We start from the raw sequence: 20,238 nt of genomic DNA, 5'->3' as shown, positions 1-20,238 counted from the left end.
CCGTTCCCGGGTCGCGGTGGGGGCGGGGTTTCTGGGCAGGGTCCCTGGGGAGGGGGTCGGGGCGGGGCTCCGCGGTCGGGGAGGGGTCCCGGTTGGGGTTCCGGGGTCGGAGCGGGGTCGGGGCGGGTCGGGGCGGGGCTCCGCGGGCGGGGAGGGGTCCCGGGTGGGGTTCCGGGGTCGGAGCAGGATCTGGGCGGGGTCGGGGCGGGGTGGGGCGGGGTCCCGTTCCCGGGTCGCGGTGGGGGCGGGGTGTCTGGGCAGGGTCCGTGGGGAGGGGGCCGGGGCGAGGCCCCGGGGCCGGGGCGGGGTCGTCGGGCGGGTTTGTGGGGGATTGGGGCGGAGTGGGGTCGGGGCGGGGTCCCGGGCCGGGTTCCGGGGGCCGGGTTCCGGGGGTCGGGGCGGGGTCCCGGGTGGGTTCCGGGCGCGGGGCGGGTCCGGGGCGGGTCCGGGGCGGGTCCGGGGCGGGGTCCCGGGGGCGGGTCCCGGGTGCGTCCCGGGCGCGGGGCGGGCGCGGAGGGCGGGCCTGGCGGGCGCGTTTCCGCCGGCCGGTGTGGCTCCGGGCCCCGGGGGCGGGCGGGCGGTGTCGGCGGCGGCGGCGGGCGGCGCGGAGGCGGCGTCCGGGCAGCCATGTCGCCTTTGTCTGCGGCGCGGGCGGCCGTGCGGGTGTACGCGGCGGGCGCGGCGGTGGTGCTGGCGCAGCTGGTGCGGCGCTGCGTCGGGGGCTTCGCGGAGCCAGGTCAGCGGGGCGCGGGCGCGCGGGGGGTGCCGGCGGGGGCGGGGGCCGGGGCGGGGGCGGCGGGGCCGGGGCGGGGGCGCTCCGAGCTCGTGGGGGCGGGGGCGGGGGCGCTCCGAGCTCGGCGGGGCCGTGGGGGGGGGCGCACCCTGGCTGCTCGCCGGGCCCCCCCCCCCGGTCCCCGCCGGGCCCGCGCGCCCCCCTCCCTCCCTCGCTGCGTCCCTCCCCGACCTGGGGCCGGGCGCGCGGCCGGGGCGCCCCCGTGTGCCCCGTCCCCCTGCGCCCGCGGGGAGCGGCCTTCCCGGAAGGCCTGGCCGTGGCCCGGCGCCCTGGTGCTCGCGGGAGCTGCGGCTGCGGGGCCGGCCCGGTGCGCGGCGCGCGGGCGAGCGGGTGGGAGCGGCCCGAGCCGGGCAGCCCCGGGGAGCCCCCTGCGAGCCGCGGGGACGCGCGCCCTGCGCTCCACTCACCGGGCGCCGCGCTGCACCCCCGAGCCCCGGGGTCGCGGAGGCCGCAGCCCAAATGCCGGGGGATCTCGGCGACACACAAGTATCTTGCAAACAAAGTATCCGCTGCGGCCTGGGGGCGGCGCTACATTGTATCTAGGGGCGCTTCGCCCGGGCCTGGGGGCACCTGAGGGGCGCACTGGGGCCCCGGGAGCCGCCGCGACCCTCCTGGGCCGAGCGCACGCGCCCCGCGCCTCGCTGCCAACTACGGGCGCTTCAGCAGCGCTGCTCCCAGCGGCCCACGGCGCTCCACGCTCCCTTTTCTTTCTTTTTCCATAAATACTGCAAGATTCCCTAAGGGCCTTTTTTCCTGCCTTACGGTTTTCCACTTTTTAAACATCTTATTTATTCATGACACACACACACAGAGGTACAGACCCAGGCAGAGGGAGAAGCAGGCTCCATGCAGGGAGCCCCATGCGGGACTCGATCCTGGGACTCCTTCCTCGCCCTACAGACGCGCAACCGCTGAGCCACCCAGGCGTCCCTTCCTAATCACTTCCTTAATCCCGTTCCCTTTTCTCCGTATTCGGTCATGGTAAGGAGTCAGCACCCGATGCTTACAACACGCAAGATTGTGCTCACGCACTGTGCACAACACAGGAGGATCACGCCGGGTGATCCTCCTACACAACACTGGGCTTCTCCTAGCAAAGGTTTGGGGGCCCTCAAAAGTGCTAAGCAGATGTTGCAGGGTGTGTGTCGCCGGGAAGTGGGTGCCCCGGCCCCCGTGTTGTTTGGGCATCGGCTGCCCTTGTACATTCCTTCCTGTCTCTACCCACTGGTGTGGGGCAGCGCACGGGGATCCCGGTGGGCCACGCTTTGCAGAACCTCAGCCCTGAGCCGCAGGAAGGTGTTTGTCCGTGGACCCCGCCCTCCCAATCCTCCACCCGGGAAACGAATCTTGGGTGTACAGGACCTGCGCTGTTACGTGTCTGATACCCTGCAGTCCATCGCGGTTTTTGTTTGTTTCTTTTGACTATTTACATACGTTAGAGCGCGACAGAGGGCGAGGAAGGAGGCAGCAGGTATTCCGGAGGCTGGGGATCGACAAGGGAACCCGTGCGCCTTTCCAGTCAGCTTGTGAACCGGGAGGCACGGGGGAAAGCCACTCCAAACTGTAGAGCGCCATTCCTTACATGTCCCCGTGCGATTTCCCTCGGACACGGGCTTGTCACCCGCCTAGGAGCCCGTTCGGGGCGCGCTGCGAAAGATGGGGCGAATCTGGGAGTGCAATTCAGAGTGGGGGAGGGTTGTCACTGCACCAGGACACCAAAACGGGCTTGTTTGGGAAACTTCTTTTTGGCGTGTCTACAGGGATGGCTTCTTCCTTTGTTCTTTCTAGTTCTTGATTAAAAATAATCGTGGAAACATTAGAATTCTCATGAAATCACGTGGCAGCCAGAGGAATCCTTGTGTGGGTGCCCAAAGACAATCCTTATATATATAAAGATGAATTTTTCCTTGTTGGTGCTACGCGAGCCTCGGCCTGTCTGTGGGGTTAGAAACGGTTTTAGATTCTGGTTGGAGAGCGTCTCTGTCATGTGTTTCCTGCAGGCCCCATCGCAGTCGCAGTCGCTGTGCCTTTGAAAGCTTTTGTGATTTGCTCCACACTGGATGGTGGCGTTTGAACTTTGCCCCTGGGACCTGGGGCCTCCAGCTAAACAGTCACAAAGACCCAGTTCCCATTTCCAGTTGGAAGTAGCTGGAAGTTTTCTTTTTCTTTACTTCCTCTTTCTTTTTTTTTTTTTTTTAACTTTGCGAGCATTGACAGAAAGAGGTCTGTCTTGCACCTTTTCTAAACGGGAATACGTGTGGCACGTACGATGACTGGTGTCACTTAGATGCACTGAAGGAAGGGAGAGACGAGAGGTCCGCTGTCCTCGGTGTTCACGTTTCTTGATTTCTTACGAGTTACCCCAAACCAGCTCTTTACAGACTGAGGATTGATGGTCATGCCTTTGCAGAGACGGTCTGACTCCCAGAACCTCTGTGTTCTGCAGACGGTATCCAGGCGGCCCTCGCAGACAGGTGCGTCCACTCACCGTAGCTTACAATACGTGATTTAATTACCGCATCCGACATCCTGAGGTCACCCGAGAAACTCAGCCCGTGGGTGAAATCCTGCCGCAAGTTGTTGTTCTCTTGGGAGCGATACGTCTCGATGTATCAGAGCGTTTTGAAAAGGAGAGAAAGTCTCCCTGATGGGTTCTCGAGCGCAGTTCCCACATCGTACACGTTTTTTATACGTTCCGCTGGAAGTAGGCGGGCATCCGGGTATGGAAAGTATGGTACCCGGGTATGGTATACCTGCGGAGGCCGTATCCACCCCAAACCGTGTCAACCAGCCCGCGGACCGAGCTGTTTGGGGAGGCCTCCTGGTTTCCAGACGACAGGATTTTAAGACGCCTGTCCAGAGAAAGTGAATTCTTGTTGCTTCTGTGGCTCCAGGCACATGAAACCCTGGGAGATCCCAGCTTCGTGATTTAGGGTTCCTTTCGTTTCAAAAAAACAAAAACAAAAACAGAACAAAAAAAGAAGGAGGATCCCAAACAGTGTCAGTTTATGCGACTTTTGCCTGCTAGGAATGAAACCAGAAATGTAAGACCTAGTTAAGAATATATTAAGAATCGCAGTGACAAGCCGGCTGCCTGTAAGTAGCAGTGACACGGTGCTTCAGTGCAGAATAACGACGTCCTCCAAGACGGAGGATCGCGGCGTCCCCGCCCCCGTGTTGCCTGTTAGCAGGCGTCTCGAGCTCCGGGATGCGGGGAAGGCGGCGAGTTCTCTGTGCTGTTGCTTGCACCTCCCCTGGGATGTGCTGTGTGGGTGGCTGTGTGGGAAGAAATCTGGCTGTTCTCGCTGGAAAAGGCAGGACTGCGCAGGACCCCGGGAGGGGGTGGGGACGGTCCCCCAGGGGTGCCTGGACCGCCTGCCTGCATGAGCTGTGAGAGTGTATCTTGAAGAAGCTTTTGCTGGTGACTGTGACCGAAGCCATGGTGGGCCGAGTGGTACGGATGGTGGCGGAAGGCGCCTTATGCAGCCTTACAGGGGCTCCCCTGCTCATCGCCTCCTTTCCTGGGGGGGCCCCGGAGATTGAGACGTAACTGTCTGCACCCGAGGAGAGGAAACCCAAGTGGAAGGCCCAGCGGGGGCGCCTCCGTGAGAACCCGCTTGGCTGGGGATTCCTTGTGCTTTGTGCGCAGTGCTTAGCTGGGGTTTCGTGTCGTCGTTTGGCTAAGTTGATAAAACTTATCAGAAGCAGGATAATAGGGCCGTAGGAAGACCTGATACGGGTAGATGGTGTCGCCGGAGTAGGATGTACCGGCCCCTACTCCACACCCAGGGCGAGGCGCCGTGGGTTCCTCCCGCGGTTCCTTGCCGGCCGTCTGCGTGCTCCTGACTGGGCCGCAGAGCGTGCAGCCTGGGGGTTCTTCCGTCCAGCCCAGGTTCCACAAAGCCCCATTCATCAGGCCTGTTGTGACATCTTCCTGGAAGGCCTCAAGCAGGCCGGGGTGGCAGGGTGTGGCCGTCCCCGGGGACGTGGAGGGTGCGGGGGCATTTTGGGCAAGACGTTGACGCTCAGTACCTTTTATGAGTTTTACCCTTGTCCTAGGACTGCCCTGGATCCGCCTTACCCTAAGTCCCAGTGGCTTAAAATGGGAGAACTTCATCCTTTCCAGAAAGTCATCCTCTCCCAGCTCTGGAGAGCAGAGTCTGAGACCCACATTGCTGTGTGGGGCTCCAGGGGACATTCCTTCCCACTTCTTTCAGCTTCTGGGGGCGGTGGGGGGGGGCTCCTGGCTTGTGGCCCGCGTCCCTCCCACGATCTTGTAATTTCTCGTTTAATCACATCTGGGTCCTGTTTTGAATAAGGTTCGGTTCACAGGTTCTGGGAGTACCTGAATTCTGCTGGGCGGGGGGCGGGGGAGCACCATGCAATCCCCTGGAGACGTCGGCATTTCGCTCTGAACAGATTCCCAGCGCTCGGAAAACTGCCTGGTCGGTGCAGGCTGTTCTCTAACCGCCCACCCCCCACCCCCAGGGTTAAAAAGTTACAGACTTAACAGACACCTTTGAACAGAACCCAGCTGCTGATTTGGGTGTCTCTGCCCTGACTGGCGGCTCTGAGGGACCCGACGTGGGGGCGTCAGGGACAACAGGACCCCCCCACCCTGCCGTCCGCCCGTGGGGGGGCCGGCTCCTTGGTTGCAGAGCCTCCCTTCCGAGAGCCTGGTGATGCTGGAACCCGTGCACGGCACGTGTGGTTGCCCACGCTGGGCATTTTGAGAAGCTCCGGGGATCAAGATGTCCATTCCTGCCCCACTAACGTTACCGATGACGGATGTGCCAAAGATAAAAGGAGAACATGCCATGTTCAAAAAGGCGTCGTTTCAAAACATTAAAATTCGGGAAAAAAAAAAAAAAAAACCAAACCCAAAAACGTTGCGGTGCCTCTTAGCCAACCCAAAGACTGCTCTGTCCAAATTAAAGTCTCGCTTTTTGCTTCCTGGATACCCCTGCCTGCCGAACCTCGGGCGCTTTGCAAAAGCCACGTGCACCCGGAAAGGCGGCCCCGTCGGGGCCCTGTGGCCCGCAGCTCGGAGACAGAGCTGCCTCGGCGTGGCGTGGCGTGCGCTCGCTCTTCGCGGGGCAGCCCCCGTGCCTGGGTCCCTTCTCACGCTGTGTTTGTCTTGCTGCTTCTCAGCAGGTGCGCAGGAATGAGTGGAGGCCCCGCAGGCGGGCCGCGGCGGAGAAGCCATGGAGGCGAAAGGCCTGGACCCGTCCCAGACAGACCTCAAGTTAGTGGCTCACCCGCGCGCCAAGAGCAAAGTGTGGAAGTACTTTGGCTTCGACACGAACGCGGAGGGATGCATCCTGCAGTGGAAGAAGATCTACTGCCGCATCTGCATGGCCCAGATCGCCTACTCGGGCAACACCTCCAACCTCTCCTACCACCTGGAGAAGAATCACCCCGACGAGTTCTGTGAGTTCGTCAAGAGCAACACGGAGCAGATGCGCGAGGCCTTTGCCACCGCCTTCTCCAAGCTGAAGCCCGAGGCCTCGCAGCTGACCCCGCCGGACTCGCTCGCCACCAAAGCCGGCCACGGCCACGAGAGCAAGCGGCAGCAGGAGCTCACGGCCGCCGTCATCGGGCTCATCTGCGAGGGCCTGTACCCCGCGTCCATCGTGGACGAGCCGACGTTTAAGGTGCTGCTGAAGACCGCCGACCCCAGGTACGAGATGCCCAGCAGGAAGTACCTGTGCAGCAAGGCCATCCCCGAGAAGTACGGCGCCGTCCGCGAGGCCGTCCTCAAGGAGCTCGGCGACGCGTCCTGGTGCGGCATCTCCACCGACATGTGGAGGAGCGACAACCAGAACCGTGCCTATGTCACGCTGGCCGCGCACTTCCTGGGCGGCGGGGCCCCCGGCTGCCTGTCCGTGGGGTCCCGCTGCCTGAAGACGTTCGAGGTCCCGGAGGACAACACGGCGGAGTCCATCACCAGGGTCCTGTACGAGGCCTTCATCGAATGGGGCATCAGCGCCAAGGTGTTCGGGGCCACCACGGACTGCGGCAAGGACATCGTGAAGGCGTGCTCCCTGCTGGACATCTCGGTGCAGATGCCCTGCCTGGGGCACACGTTCAACGCCGGCATCCAGCAGGCCCTGCAGCTGCCCAAGCTGGCCGGGCTGCTCGCCCGCTGCCGCAAGCTGGTGGAGTACTTCCAGCAGTCCACGGTGGCCATGTACATGCTCTACGAGAAGCAGAAGCAGCAGAACATGGCGCACTGCATGCTGGTGAGCAACCGCGTGGCCTGGTGGGGCAGCACGCTGGCCATGCTGCAGCGCCTCAAGGAGCAGCAGTTTGTCATCGCCGGCGTGCTGGTGGAGGACAGCAACAATCACCACCTCATGCTCGAGACCGCCGAGTGGGCCACCATCGAGGGGCTGGTGGACCTGCTGCAGCCGTTCAAGCAGGTGGCGGAGATGCTGTCCGCCTCCAAGTACCCCACCATCAGCATGGTGAAGCCGCTGCTGCACATGCTGCTCAACACCACCCTCAACATCAAGGAGACGGACTGCAAGGAGGTGAGCATGGCCAAGGAGGTGATCGCCAAGGAGCTGTCCAAGACCTACCAGGAGACCCCGGAGATTGACATGTTCCTGAACGTGGCCACCTTCCTGGACCCCCGCTACAAGCGCCTGCCCTTCCTGTCCGCCTTCGAGCGGCAGCAGGTGGAGAACAGGGTGGTGGAGGAGGCCAAGGGCCTGCTGGACAAGGTCAAGGATGGCGGCTACCGGCCGGCGGCCACTGCCGAGGACAAGATGTACGCGCTGCCCGAGGAGCCGCCCGTGAAGAAGCTGGTGCTGGCGTCCACGCCGCCGCCCACCAGCGTCATCAACAGCATGCTGGCCGAGATCTTCTGCCAGACGGGGGGCGTGGAGGACCAGGAGGAGTGGCACGCGCAGGTGGTCGAGGAGCTCAGCAACTTCAAGTCCCAGAAGGTGCTGGGTCTCAACGAGGACCCGCTCAAGTGGTGGTCCGACCGCCTGGCGCTCTTCCCCGTGCTGCCCAAGGTCTTACAGAAGTACTGGTGCGTGGCGGCCACCCGCGTCTTCCCCGAGCGGCTCTTCGGCTCCTCCGCCAACGTGGTCAGCGCCAAGAGGAACCGGCTGGCCCCGGCGCACGTGGACGAGCAGATCTTCCTGTACGAGAATGCGCGCACCGGTGCCGAGGCCGAGCCGGAGGACGAGGACGAGGGCGAGTGGGGCCTGGACCATGAGCAGGTGTTCCCCCTTGGGGATGCTGTGCACGCTGGCTTCTTCGGCATCAGGGACAGCGGCTTTGTGTAGCTGCCGGTGGGTGGACAGGTGGTCACCACGGCGCTGGCCGCTCCGCTGTAAATACCAAGCGCACGGGGGTGGCCGTGCTGGCGGGAAAAACGTGGGCTACGCACCTTTCCTCTGAGAGCCCACTCGCATCCCAGCCAAAGCGTAGGGATGCGCTGGGAAGGTTCCAGAAGCCCCTTTACGCACCTGCTGGCTGCTGGTTGCAGATGATAGCTCCCAGAGCAGTGCAGCCAGGAGGGAGGGACAGTGCAGGGAGGGACGGAGGGAGGGAGGCCCCTTCGCTTCCCAGATAAGGAATTCCACCCCCGGGACCCGGTCCTGTGCTCTGCGGGAGGGCTAGCTGTAAACCCAGGTGGAAAAATTTTTTAAAAAATCAAAACTCCCGTGTCCTTCCCGGCCCAGAGGCTGTCAGCAGGCCTTTGCACACCTGTTGCACTCGTGCACTCCCGTTTACTGTCCAGTCCAGGTGGGTGCGGCTGGGGGACACCCTCTGCAGCCCACACGCCCCGCAAAGAAGACACAGCAGCTTCAGGTTTGGTGCAAAGCGTGAAAAGGGAACCCAGGGCGAAGCCGTGCCAGAAACGAGCAGGAGAAAGGCGTGGGGCGTGCCTCGTCTTCCGCCCTGGCCCTCGCTGCCATTCGCTCTGTCCATGTGGTCCCGCGAGCCCGAGGCACCTGGGTCCTGAGCGTGCTCGTGTGTCCCCAGAGCTTCGGAGGGTCCTCAGTTTCCCCAGGACGAGAGTGGAGACCCTCCTGCCCGCCCTCGGAAACCCTGGTTTTTGAAATTACCAGGGACCGGAATGTGCCCAGGGTGATTGAACTTCTCTCTTGGGGGGCGGGGTGGGGGGTCGAGGGACTCTTGCATTGTGTCTTTTTAACTCTGTGCTGCAAGGGCCGCTGATTTGTTTTTTTAAAACACGGACAACAGGACGCTTTTGCCTTGATGACTACATCCAGGAACCTGGGGCCGCTGGGCACGATGCGCGCGGGCAGCACCTGCGGGCATCCCGGACATTTAGGGAGGCGGATGCGTCCGTGTCCTGGGGAGGTGACCCCCCCGCGGGGCCCCTACCAGGAACGAGACTTGGGTCCCGACGACACCGACTGGGTAGGAGGTTTCCTCACGGGATGTGCTTTTTTGTTGTTTTTTTGTTTTGTTCTGTTTCCTATTTAACGCTTTCGAATTTGACTCTTGTTCAATAAACCCGAGAAGCCAGCGGGCTCCTACTTACTTGTGTGACGTGTGTTCATTGGGACCGAAGCCCTCCAAGCTCACGGAGGCTGTCGTGGCTTCCCTGAAAGACGTCCTAGGCCGCGAGGACAGTCCCTGCCCGGGCCGAAGGGTACGTATGGCCCCTTCTGGAGACCTGTGCACCCCTAAACGCAGCGGAATAAAGCCGCCCTTGGTGACGTGCGTGCGGGAGCAGGCCTCTCGCGGTTTCCTTCACTGGCTGGTCTTCGCAGGCGAGTGGTCTTGGAAGCCAGGGCCTCCGAGCTGTGAGCAGACACCTGTTGGGAGGGGAGGAGCTGGTGCTGGTGCCACGGGGACGCAGCTGATGTGCGGGGTTCCCTGGGGAGTGTGTGTACGGCCATGTCACGGTGACGCAGCTGATGTGCGGGGTTCCCCATGGAGCGCGTGTACCCGTGTGTCACAGTGACGCAGCTGGTGTGTGGGGTTCCCCGTGGAGGCGTGTACTACTGTGTGTCACGGTGACGCAGCTGGTGTGTGGGGTTCCCCGTGGAGCGCGTGTACTACCGTGTGTCACGGTGACGCAGCTGGTGTGTGGGGTTCCCCGTGGAGCGCGTGTACCCGTGTGTGACAGTGTCGCAGCTGGTGTGTGGGGTTCCCCGTGGAGCGCGTGTACTACCGTGTCACGGTGATGCAGCCCGCGGGCAGGGTTCCCTAGAGAACACGTGAGCGCCATGCCATGGTGACACGGGTGATGTGTGGGTTCCCTGGAGCGCGTGTGCGCCGGAGCCACGGTAACATAGCCGGTGGCCGGGGTTCCCTGGAGAACACGTGTGCGTCCATGCCATGGTGACGCAGGTGATGTGTGGGTTCCCTGGAGCACGTGTGCGCGGGAGCCACGGTGAGGCAGCCGGTGGGCGGGGTTCCCCAGAGAACGCATGAGCACGCACATCACAGCGAGGCGGGCGCCCGAGCGCGGGGTTCCCGGGGAACACGTATGCGCTGGAGCCACGGTGGCGGTGGCGCAGCCGGTGGCCGGGGTTCCCCAGAGAACACGTGAGTACCCACGTCACGGTGACAGGTGATGTGCGGGGTTCTCTGGGGCACGTGTGCGCTGGAGCCAGGGTGACGCAGCCCATGCACGGGGTTCCCCACGGCGGAGCACGTGTGTGCCTCTGTCAGGTGACGCAGCCGGTGGGAGGGGTTCCCCGGAGAACACGTAACCACTCGCGTGACGGTGACGCAGCCCGAGTGCGGGGTTCCCCGGGGTACACGTGACCACTCGCGTGACGGTGACGCAGCCCGAGTGCGGGGTTCCCTAGAGAACACGTGTGCGCTGGAGCCACGTATGTGATGCAGCCCAAGCGTGGAGCTCCCTGGAGAACCCGTGAGCACAGGGGTCAGGGTGACGCAGCCGATGTGCACAGGCCCACCTGTGGGGTTTCCCGTGGAGCACGTGTGGGCCGTGGCATGGTGACGCAGCCGGTGGGCAGGGCTCCCTGGAGAACACGTGAGCGCCATGCCAGGGTGACACGGGTGATGCGTGGGGTTCCCCGTGGAGCGCGTGTACACCTGTGTCACGTGACACAGCCAGTGCGTGGGGTTCCCCGAGAACACGTGAGCGCCCGTGCCATGGTGACGCAGCCCGTGGGCAGGGCTCCCTGGAGAACACGTGAGCGCCATGCCAGGGTGACACGGGTGATGTGTGGGGTTCCCGGTGGAGCACCTGTGCGCCCGAGCCCTGGTAGCACAGCCGGTGGGCGGGGTTCCCCGGAGAATACGTGAGTCCCGGCGTCAGGGGTCAGGGTGATGCAGCCGATGCGCGCGGGGCCGACCCATGGGGTTCCCGTGGAGCACGTGCGGGCCGTGCCACGGTGACGCGGCTGGTGCGCAGGGTTCCCTGGCCCTTGCCTGGTGCACACCTGTGCATGCGCTTCCCTGGGCACAGCTTCTGCGCACACGGACCCCGGCCTGCACGCATCCCTGTGCTCACACTCTGCTTCTACGCACAAGTGTGCGTCTCTGGCTCTTACGCTCACGTCTGACTCTAAAGCCCGAAGTCTGAGCTGGGGTTTATTTCATTATATCTATTTTCTGGACAGAAGGGTTATCCGGGGGGTGCGCTCCCGGTCGGTTCTGGGGCGCCATGGATGCGGATCCCGCTCAGTGCGGTTCTGTGGGAGCCGCTCGCAGGAGCCAGCGCTGTAGCGGCACACGGTGTCCCCGACCAAGGAAGTATCTGTGGCCTCGTGGAGCATGCGGTCCCCGAGGCCATCGTCCCACTGGGCTGTGGCCCTGCACGTGTGACTCAGCGTGGGCGCACAGGATGCCTCAAGGCTCCCATCTGCCCTGCGGTCTTGCATGAGCCCTGCGGTCGCTGCTTCAGCCATGTGCGCACGGGGAACCCTTGTAGGGACACCCACAGCGTCCTTTACGCGCGTCCGCCCTGGCCGCCTTCCCGACCTTGAGGGCGGCTCCTTCCTTGTGCCCTCGTCTGGATCCCGGGGTTTGCCCCGTTTCTTTCCAGCCCTGCCGGGTCATTTGCGGGTTATGCGGTTCTGTATTGCATTTGCCCAGCGAGGCGGGCCCCACCACGTGTCCGTGAGGTCAGGCCGCAGGGTGACCACCCTGGGAGCGCACGGCCCTACCCGCTCACGCATGAGAAGGAACAGGGGCATCCCTGGGGTTCTCCCGTCACCTCCTGAGTCGCTGCAGGAGCTCAGGTCATCTGCACGCACCCGGGACACCACTGCTGGATTCTTAACTTGGGGCATGCGCATTCCGGGGGGTGGACAGAGGTAGGAGGACATGCACTCACGTGTTTAGCGTGTGCCCGTGCCGTTCTGACACTTTGCATCTTGTGGTGTCGGGGTCTCCAAAGTGGCCCCCTTGGCTGCATCCTCCTGAGCTTTGCTGGCTTCCTTGGTGGCACTCTGCATGTGCAAGGCGCCTCCCGCCTTTCCTTTGCGTGGCCACCGCACTTCCGATGAAGCCCACCATCCTCTCCTCAGGGGTCCCGAGGCGTGCACAGCAGCCCCGTCGTGTTAGCCCAGTGACATAATCCTGTGCCCACACCCCACTTTCCCAGGACGTGACTGCAGCTGCCGTGCGGTACAAGAACCCTGCTTGACGGAAATACAGACCCCTGATTCCAAAGCTGCATGGTCTCTGGGTTCCCCAGGTGCCCACCAGTACCCTGTAGTCCGCTTCTCCAGGGTTGGGGGGCTTTGTGCGGCCCCTTCGTTGGGGATGTTGGCCTTGGTTATTCTGGAAAGATTCTCCTAATACCCGCCCGGTGTTTTGACCCCGGTCACAGGCAAGCCTTGGTGGCAAGGTGGTCGCAAGTCCCACCTCCTGATTCCAGAGCAGTTTGTCTGGCGTCTCCATTGTCCCAGATGTGCTGGATTCTCCCAGTGACACGAGACGAGGCGTGCACATCGCACCTGGCAGCTGGCACGTGCTGGGGGAGCGCTTGCCTCAGGAGGCCCTGCCTTGGGGCAAAGGGCCATGGCGTTCTCCGTTGGAACGATGCAGCCCTGTAGCCTCTGCGCCTGTCTCCAAAGTGGGGCGGCTCCCGAGAGCGCTTATCATGGGGTCCCAGGCACCAGCGCTTCTCGTCTCAGACGGTGGCAGTTCTGGGACATGGTACTTGATGGGTACTGCATGCCCATCCATCCATCCACGTATCTGTCCATCCATCCATCCACCCATCTGCATGCCCACCCATCCATCCATCCATCCATGCATCCATCCACCCACCCACCCACGCATCTATATATCCATCCATCTGTCCATGCATCCATCCACCCACCCACCCATGCATCTATATATCTATCCATCCGTTCACCCATCTACATGCCCATCCATCCATCCATGTGTCCATCCATCCATCTGTCCATCCATCCATCAATACATTTATCCATCGATTGATCTATCTCTCCATCCATCCACCCATCTACATGCCCATCCATCCATCCATCTGTCCATCCATCAATACATTTATCCATCGATCTATCCATCCATCCATCCACCCATCTACATGCCCATCCATCCATCCATCTGTCCATCCATCAATACATTTATCCATCGATCTATCCATCCATCTACCCATCTACATGCCCATCCATCCATCCATCCATGTGTCCATCCATCAATACATTTATCCATCGATCTATCCATCCATCCATCCTATACTTTTATGGTTAAGCTGAAGGCGCATTGAGTGACTTTTATTCTCCCTTCATGACATTTAATGAGTTGATGACACTTCCTTATAGGACACCCGTCACTGATTGACGCGTCATGGATTTACAGTTTTGCCCACTTTCTAAGTCATACCAGAAGGACCCATGTGATTCCTATGGTGCAGCCTCCCCAGGTCATGGGGAACCTTGGAGGACTGGACCTTTTGTATTTCTGTCTCTGGGTAGAGCATCAGCCTGCACTCGGTGTCCAGTCCCCTGCCTCCTCAGCTGACATGGCTCCCACCTTCACACACTTGGCCAGGGAGATAGGACATTTTTCATAGGGTCAGGTCACCAGACCGTGAAGTCAGCTGCCAGCAGGGGACGCTAAGTCAGGGCCCTGTTGGCGACGGGCAGCATGGCTGTTGGCCTGCCTTGGGACCACACAGCCTGGGCAGGGGTTCTCCAGCGGGACACACGTGGGGAGTTCCAGGCAGGGCAAAGACACCCGGGTACAGGCATCTGAGCCAGCAACAGGCTGCCTGGCGGGTGTCTGGCACGAAGGACACCCCGTTGGAGGGGCCAGTGCTGGTCTGAGAACCAGGAGCTCCAATGTCCAAGGGCAGGAGATGGTGAACACGTGGGCTCCAGCAGCGACGGCGCATTCTCCCCCTTCTTCCATGTTTTTGGGTGCTTTTCAGACCATCAACTGATGCAGCAGGGCCCACCCACACTTCAGGAGCCCCTGGGCTTTACTCAGTGCCCCGAATTGGGTGCTCATCTCTTCCAGGAACACTCTCGCAGACGGACACACCCGGGAGGAAGGTGTAACCAGCCCTCTCGGCTTCCCTCCACCCAGTCGGCTTGACACGGGTGATGATCCCTCACATGAACTGGCGGCTCCCACGAGTGACTGGAGTGAACACGCTGGGCCAGGTCTTGACTGTCACATCCCCAGGAACCACACTGCTTTCCCAGGGTGCTCACGGTTTGTTCTCCAGCCCATGGGAGGGGTGGAGCTCAACCACTTGCACAAGGGTGCTCCTCGGAAATCCCAACAATACGCCTGTAAAACGCCCTCTGTGTTTTCCACATGGGGTGTTTCTGGGACCACCGGGCTCCTCCCCAGACAGCTATGTCCTTGGGTGTTGGCTCTTCCTGAACACCACGTCTGGCGTCTTCTTTATTATTATTATTTAACTAATTTTATTTTTTTAAGAACAACTTTAGGTGCACCCTATAACAAAAATACCCAGCCTGCAAATAAATGTGTCCAGCAACATTGTGGGGAACACACAGAAATTTCCCATGTACCCCTGTGACCACACACATGCACAGCCTCCCCCGTGTCCATCCCAGCCCCACAAATGGTTGATTTTCTATGATTGATGAACCCACACCAACCCCATCATCCTCATATAGATGCATTTCTTAATTTATGTTAGCGCTTATTCTTGGGAGTTGTGCATTCTGTGAGTTTGCACGTTGACACTGACACATGTGCACTTATAGCGTCATGTAGACTCTCATCCATTCATCCCTCCATTTATCCATCCATCCTTCCATCCTTCCTTCCTTACATCCGCCCATCCATCCATTTATCCAATCATCTATCCATCCATCCATCATATCCATCCATTCATCCACCTGTCCACCCATCCATTCATCCATTCATCCATGTGTCTGTCCATTCATCCATCCGTCCATCCATCCATCCATCCATCCATGTTTTTACCATCTATCCATCCATCTATCCATCCATCCATCCATCCATCCATCTATCCAGCTATCCATCCATCTCCATCTGTTCATCTATCCATCCATCCATCCATCCATGCATCCATCATCCATCAATCCATCCATCCATCCACCCATCCATCCATCGATCCATCCATCGATCCATCCATCCATCCATCCATCCATCCATGCATCCACCATCTATCCATCCATCCATCCATCATCCATCCATCCATCCATCCATCCATGCATCCGCCATCTATCCATCCATCCATCCATCATCCATCCATCCATCCATCCATCCATCCCTCCTTCTATCCATCCATCCATCCCTCCCTCCATCCATCCATCCATCCCTCCATCCATCCCTCCACCCATCCCTCCACCCATCCCTCCATCCCCTCATCCACCCACACGTCCATGTATCCATCCATCTTTCACTTCTCAGTATGTGTTTCAGGTAGCTTCCTGGCTTCTCACAGCTCAATAGCTCGTTTCTATTTAGAACTGAGTAATATTCCCCGGCCCAGATGGACCGCACTTGATGCATCTGTCCACCTGCTAAAGGTCACCTTGGTCCCTTTCATAATCTTTTCAAGGAAGGCAGACTGTGCCCTAATCCCTTTGGGGTCAGAACGTGGACAAGGCAGTTTTCCAACCATATTGTCTGAGGCCACTTCTGGGGCCCGCTGGGTCTCTGAGATGCGTCCCTGGTCACCTGACCACAGGGAGCCCCCGTTTCAAGCCCAGGACCCAGAGCAGCTTCCCTGCGTCCAGATGGGCATTTGGAGGAAGCACATAGCTCGTAGGACCTCATGGTGCACATGAGATTCCACCAAGAACCTGGGAATGCAGAGGGCTGGCCCAGGACGGAAGGAAGTCCAGCCCTCCCCATCTCGTCATGTCACCCCACGTCTGTGATGCACAAGGGGTGGGGTGGTCCATCCTCGGTTGCTCGGAGCTGCCATCTGCAGGGTGACGTGTGCCCCTCCCGTACATGTCGGTCTGCCGGCAGCGGTCATTGGTGTTAGTGGCGGCAGCGGCTGCGGGATGGCAGGCTCATGACCACACAAGGGGAGCTTGTTGGGGTGAATAGGGCCCAGTGGCCGGCTCCTGTGCGTCCTGCCCTTCTGCCCCCGAGGGCACCGCGGCACCTTCTCCTGGCATCTGTGCCAGCTTACCACATTGTGCAGACACGCTGGGCTGAACTGGGCGCCCGGGCCTCCAGTCACAAGGACGAGCCACCGTGCGGACGATGGCACCATGTTGGCGCCTCCTCCATGCTTCTGTTTGGCCCAGCTGGCTGCCCTCTGCTCGGGTCCCTGCCACCTCTGTCGCTGACCTCGGGCCTCACGTCACCTCCACATTCAACGAGGAGGTCCTGCCTTTCCAGGGAACCTGCCATGTGCAGGGCGTTAGGCACCATGGCCCTGTCCGTCTTGCTTCCCTCCAAGCGTGTTTTTGGGGTGGCCGCTCTCTCTGGTCCTCCTCTTGTGCGTGCTTCATGCAGTGGCCTCACTCAGGAAGGCCCTCGCTCACCAAGCAGACTCCACGCCTCGGGGTGGTTGGTGTCGGCCCCTTCGTTGAGCAGCACAATGTGTATTTTGTAACGGTTAATTTTACGTGTCCCCTACGCTGGGCTGTGCATGCAGACCTGTGGTCCAGCGCTCGTTTAGATGTCGTAGGGACGTATTTTTACACGAGGCAAACATTACAACCAGTAGCCTTTGAATCAAGCAGGTGACTCTCTGTAGAGTGGGTGGGCCTTGTCCGATCAGTCGACAGCTTCGTGAGAAAACAGACTGCCCTCCCCTTTGCTGGTGGAGGTGATTTTTTTTTTTTTCCTTTTTTGATGTTGCTTTGACGCTTTGATTTATCTCCTCATAACCCGAATTCCTTTCCAACGTCATCCTACATCACGTAGTAATTGCTGTCTTATCTTTTCCCCTTGGATCCTTTCCCTGTGGTTTATTGGAATCCAAGGCTACGGGGGCGGAAAATACTTGGGTTTGTCTGGATGGTTCTTTTCTTGATGCTGACATTATAAACATCCTTCCTTCCTTCCTTCTTTTTCTCTTTCTTTCTTTCTTTCTTTCTTTCTTTCTTTCTTTCTTTCTTTCTTTCTTTCTTCTTTCTTTCTTCTTTCTCCTTCCTTCCTTCCTTCCTTCCTTTTTTCTTTCTTCTTTCTTTCCCTCCCTCCCTCCCTCCCTCCCTCCCTCCTTCCTTCCTTCCTTCCTTCCTTCCTTCCTTCCTTCCTTCCTTCCTTCCTTCCTTCCTTCCTTCCTAACATTCATTTAGTTGAGGGAGAGGGAGACTGAGTCAGTCTTCAAGCAGACCCTGCTGACTGCGGAGCCTCATGCAATGCTTGATCCCATGGCCCTGAGATCCTGACCTGAGCTTCCAGCTCATTCCTTTTCTAGCAATGCATATGACCCTATTATGGGATATGCCCCCCCCCACACACCCCGTAGTGTTACTGGGCTTAGTTGGCATGATATCCTGCATGTCAAACGGCAGAGCTGCTTGCGTAGAATTTTGGAAAGGTCACGGGCATGTTTTCAACATGGTGGTTGCTTTGTTTTTCCTCCACTGAGATTTTCTTAGAAATGGAATCGTGTCCTACGTGGTCTTGGGGACCCTGACTTCTGTCCCTGAGCATCGTGTGTTTGTAGTCTGTGCACACGGTAGCAGGTGTCCGAGCTCCGTTCCTTTCCATGGCTGAGTCATAGTCCATCCGTGGATCCGTTGGTCCACTTGGGTTGTTTCCATGGCTACTGTGAATAACGCTGTTCTGAGCCCTGCTGCGCACACGTACATACTTCCCTCTCTCCTGGGTAGATGGATACCGAGGAGCGGGACCGCCGGACTGCGTGGTTTCTCCTTCACATTCCAGGATGCCCGTGGGTGGCATTTTAGGTTCCCACCAGCCCTGCACGACAATCTGCATTTCCCTCCATCCTTGGCAACTAGTGGGTGCGAAGCGAGATCCCGCTACCATTTTGGTTTGCGTGTCCCGAGAGGCGGACGGTGCAGGGCATCCTTTCAGGTGCTTGCGTCCCAGAGCGTCATTCTCATGTCCCAGCGGGGAATAGGAACACATTATTTGATGGCCAAGGACGGAATGCCCCGGGGACCGCCTGGCGGCCACATGGAACAGCAGTGTGTGCACAGCCCTCAGCATGTGGGGGAAGGACTGAGACGTGCATTTACCAGCAGCTCCGACGTGAGCCGTAAAACACAAGGGCGTTTCCAACACAACTGGACAGAAGCCAAGATGGCAGAGACTTCCCTGTTGTTAAATTTGCCTTTTTTTTTTTTCTTTTTTAAAGCAGATTATATGACGTGGCTCGAGATTATTAGACTTCTTATGTCCGTCCTTGCAAATCCCCATAGTTCATGTGCAATTGCAAAGAGGAATATAGAGAAATCTCGTGGACACTTTACCTGCTTCCCCCCTCCCCCCAAGAGGATGACATCTTGCCAAACTGTAGTGCGCGACCCCAACGCACGTGTCAGCGGGCGTGCGAGGCATCGCTCTTCTACCCACACCTCGCCGTTTTCTCAGGTACCCACCCGTGCGTTGCTGGGGCTTGCAGCCTGGGATCTCCTTGCACGTACAGGGTGGTGCCTCCCTCATCACGGCCAAGACGCAGAGCGTGTTTCCCGCCTCGGGCTTCCCACCTGCATGCATCCTGCACCCCCGGCAAACCGCTCGTCTGTTCTGCGCTTCCACGGCGCCGTCGCTGCAGGAGTGCCACAGAAACGGCCTCGCACGCCATGCGACCCTTTTCAAGTTGCTTTTTCTTTTTTTTCTCCCCGCCTCAGTCTCCAAACTGGGCATAATTTCCTGGAGGGTCCTCCCCAGACGTCACTAGGACAGTAAGGCTTTCCTTTGGAAGAGCACCTGTAACAACTCTTGCACGCGACGACGTTCCCACTGAAGACCTGTGTCTTCTCAGCGAGGCTGGCAGCTCCTGGGCGAAAAAGACACAGCCTTGGTGCACTCATCTCCGTGCAACCCTGCACTTTTTTTTTTTTTTTTTTTTGCAGGGCCAGGTGTTCCAGGGGAGGAAGAGCCGGCATTTGTCATTGATCGACACCGATAACTCGCTTCCCTTTGCTCGTGTTTAATTCTAGACGTGAGTTTCTTTTTAGTTTATTTTAATTTATTTTTATTTTTTATCATCATTATTTTTTTGAGTTTCAACACTGCTTTAGGCGTGAGTGTTTAGCTCAGTATCTGGGACCCCTCGTTCCTTTTCTTTGTCTCTTCTCGGTGGGGAGGAGACGACATGCTCCTGTTGCTTCACGAGGACCCCGTCCGTCATGGACGAACAAAGCATCCTTTATCCTGCACCTGGCAGCCCCTCGTGTGCCTTCTGATATTACCCGACGCACTTTCGATTCTGTAGAATTAAACCTTTTTTTTTTTTTACATGCTCAGTGTGACCTGACGTTTCCCTGCACAAATTCTGTGAGCTCCCTAGAAAAGGCATTGTCGCTGAGCGGTCACCCGCTAAGAAATAGCCGCCACCGCGTTCCCGTCGCTTTCTATCATCGGATGTTTAAATATTTCAAAAGTTTAAATATTTGAATCGTTTAAACAATATTTTAAACATTTCAGGTATCTGAATATTTAAGTAAAATAATATTTTAAACATTTCAAATATTTGAATATTCAAGTTCAAATTTTAAGCATTTCAAATATCTGAATATTTAACTTAATATTTTGAACACAAGTATCTGAATATGTGAATTATTTAAATAATATTAAAATATTTCAGGTATCTGAATATATGGTAATTTATTTATTCATTTTTTGAATATATGGTAATTTAAAGAATATTTTGAACACTTCAAGTATCTGAATATGTGAATTACTTAAAGAATATTTTAAATATTTCAAGTATCTGAATACATTAATTACTCAATATTTTAAACATTTCAGATATCTGAATATTTTTGTAAAATAATATCTTAGACATTTCAAGTATTTGAATATTCAAGTTAAATAATATTTTAAACATTTCAAATATTTGA

At 58.4% G+C, this 20,238-nt stretch overlaps 2 protein-coding genes across 8 annotated transcripts in view; both read left to right on the top strand.

Moving 5' to 3' along the window:
• Window positions 1-566: 566 nt before the first annotated feature.
• Window positions 567-9,315, top strand: ZBED1 (zinc finger BED-type containing 1). 3 transcript variants are annotated; one of them, XM_072743877.1, is made up of 2 exons: window positions 567-736; window positions 5,945-9,315. In XM_072743877.1, the coding sequence occupies exon 2, from the start codon at window positions 5,998-6,000 to the stop codon at window positions 8,089-8,091; it is 2,094 nt and encodes a 697-aa protein (XP_072599978.1). In that variant the 5' UTR covers window positions 567-736; window positions 5,945-5,997; the 3' UTR covers window positions 8,092-9,315. The 3 variants fall into 3 exon arrangements, with proteins under 3 accessions (XP_072599978.1, XP_072599979.1, XP_072599980.1); XM_072743878.1 differs by having other exon boundaries at window positions 583-736; window positions 5,948-9,315; XM_072743879.1 differs by lacking the exon at window positions 567-736 and adding an exon at window positions 1,458-3,267.
• DHRSX (dehydrogenase/reductase X-linked) overlaps window positions 603-20,238 on the top strand; it is a 214,404-nt gene continuing 194,768 nt past the window's right edge. For 4 of the 5 annotated variants that reach the window (XR_011998211.1, XR_011998210.1, XM_072743880.1 and 1 more), the window contains exon 1: window positions 603-736. Coding sequence is in view for 3 of the 5 variants with exons in the window: in XM_072743880.1 (XP_072599981.1) it covers window positions 628-736 (109 nt within the window). In the remaining 2 variants the exon portion in view is untranslated. The remainder of the gene's footprint in view (window positions 737-20,238) is intronic. The other variant, XM_072743881.1, reaches the window with a different exon arrangement.

The sequence above is a fragment of the Vulpes vulpes genome, chromosome X (assembly GCF_048418805.1).
Source record: "Vulpes vulpes isolate BD-2025 chromosome X, VulVul3, whole genome shotgun sequence".
Taxonomy (NCBI): domain Eukaryota; kingdom Metazoa; phylum Chordata; class Mammalia; order Carnivora; family Canidae; genus Vulpes; species Vulpes vulpes.
This window is presented reverse-complemented; position numbering and strand designations above follow the sequence as displayed.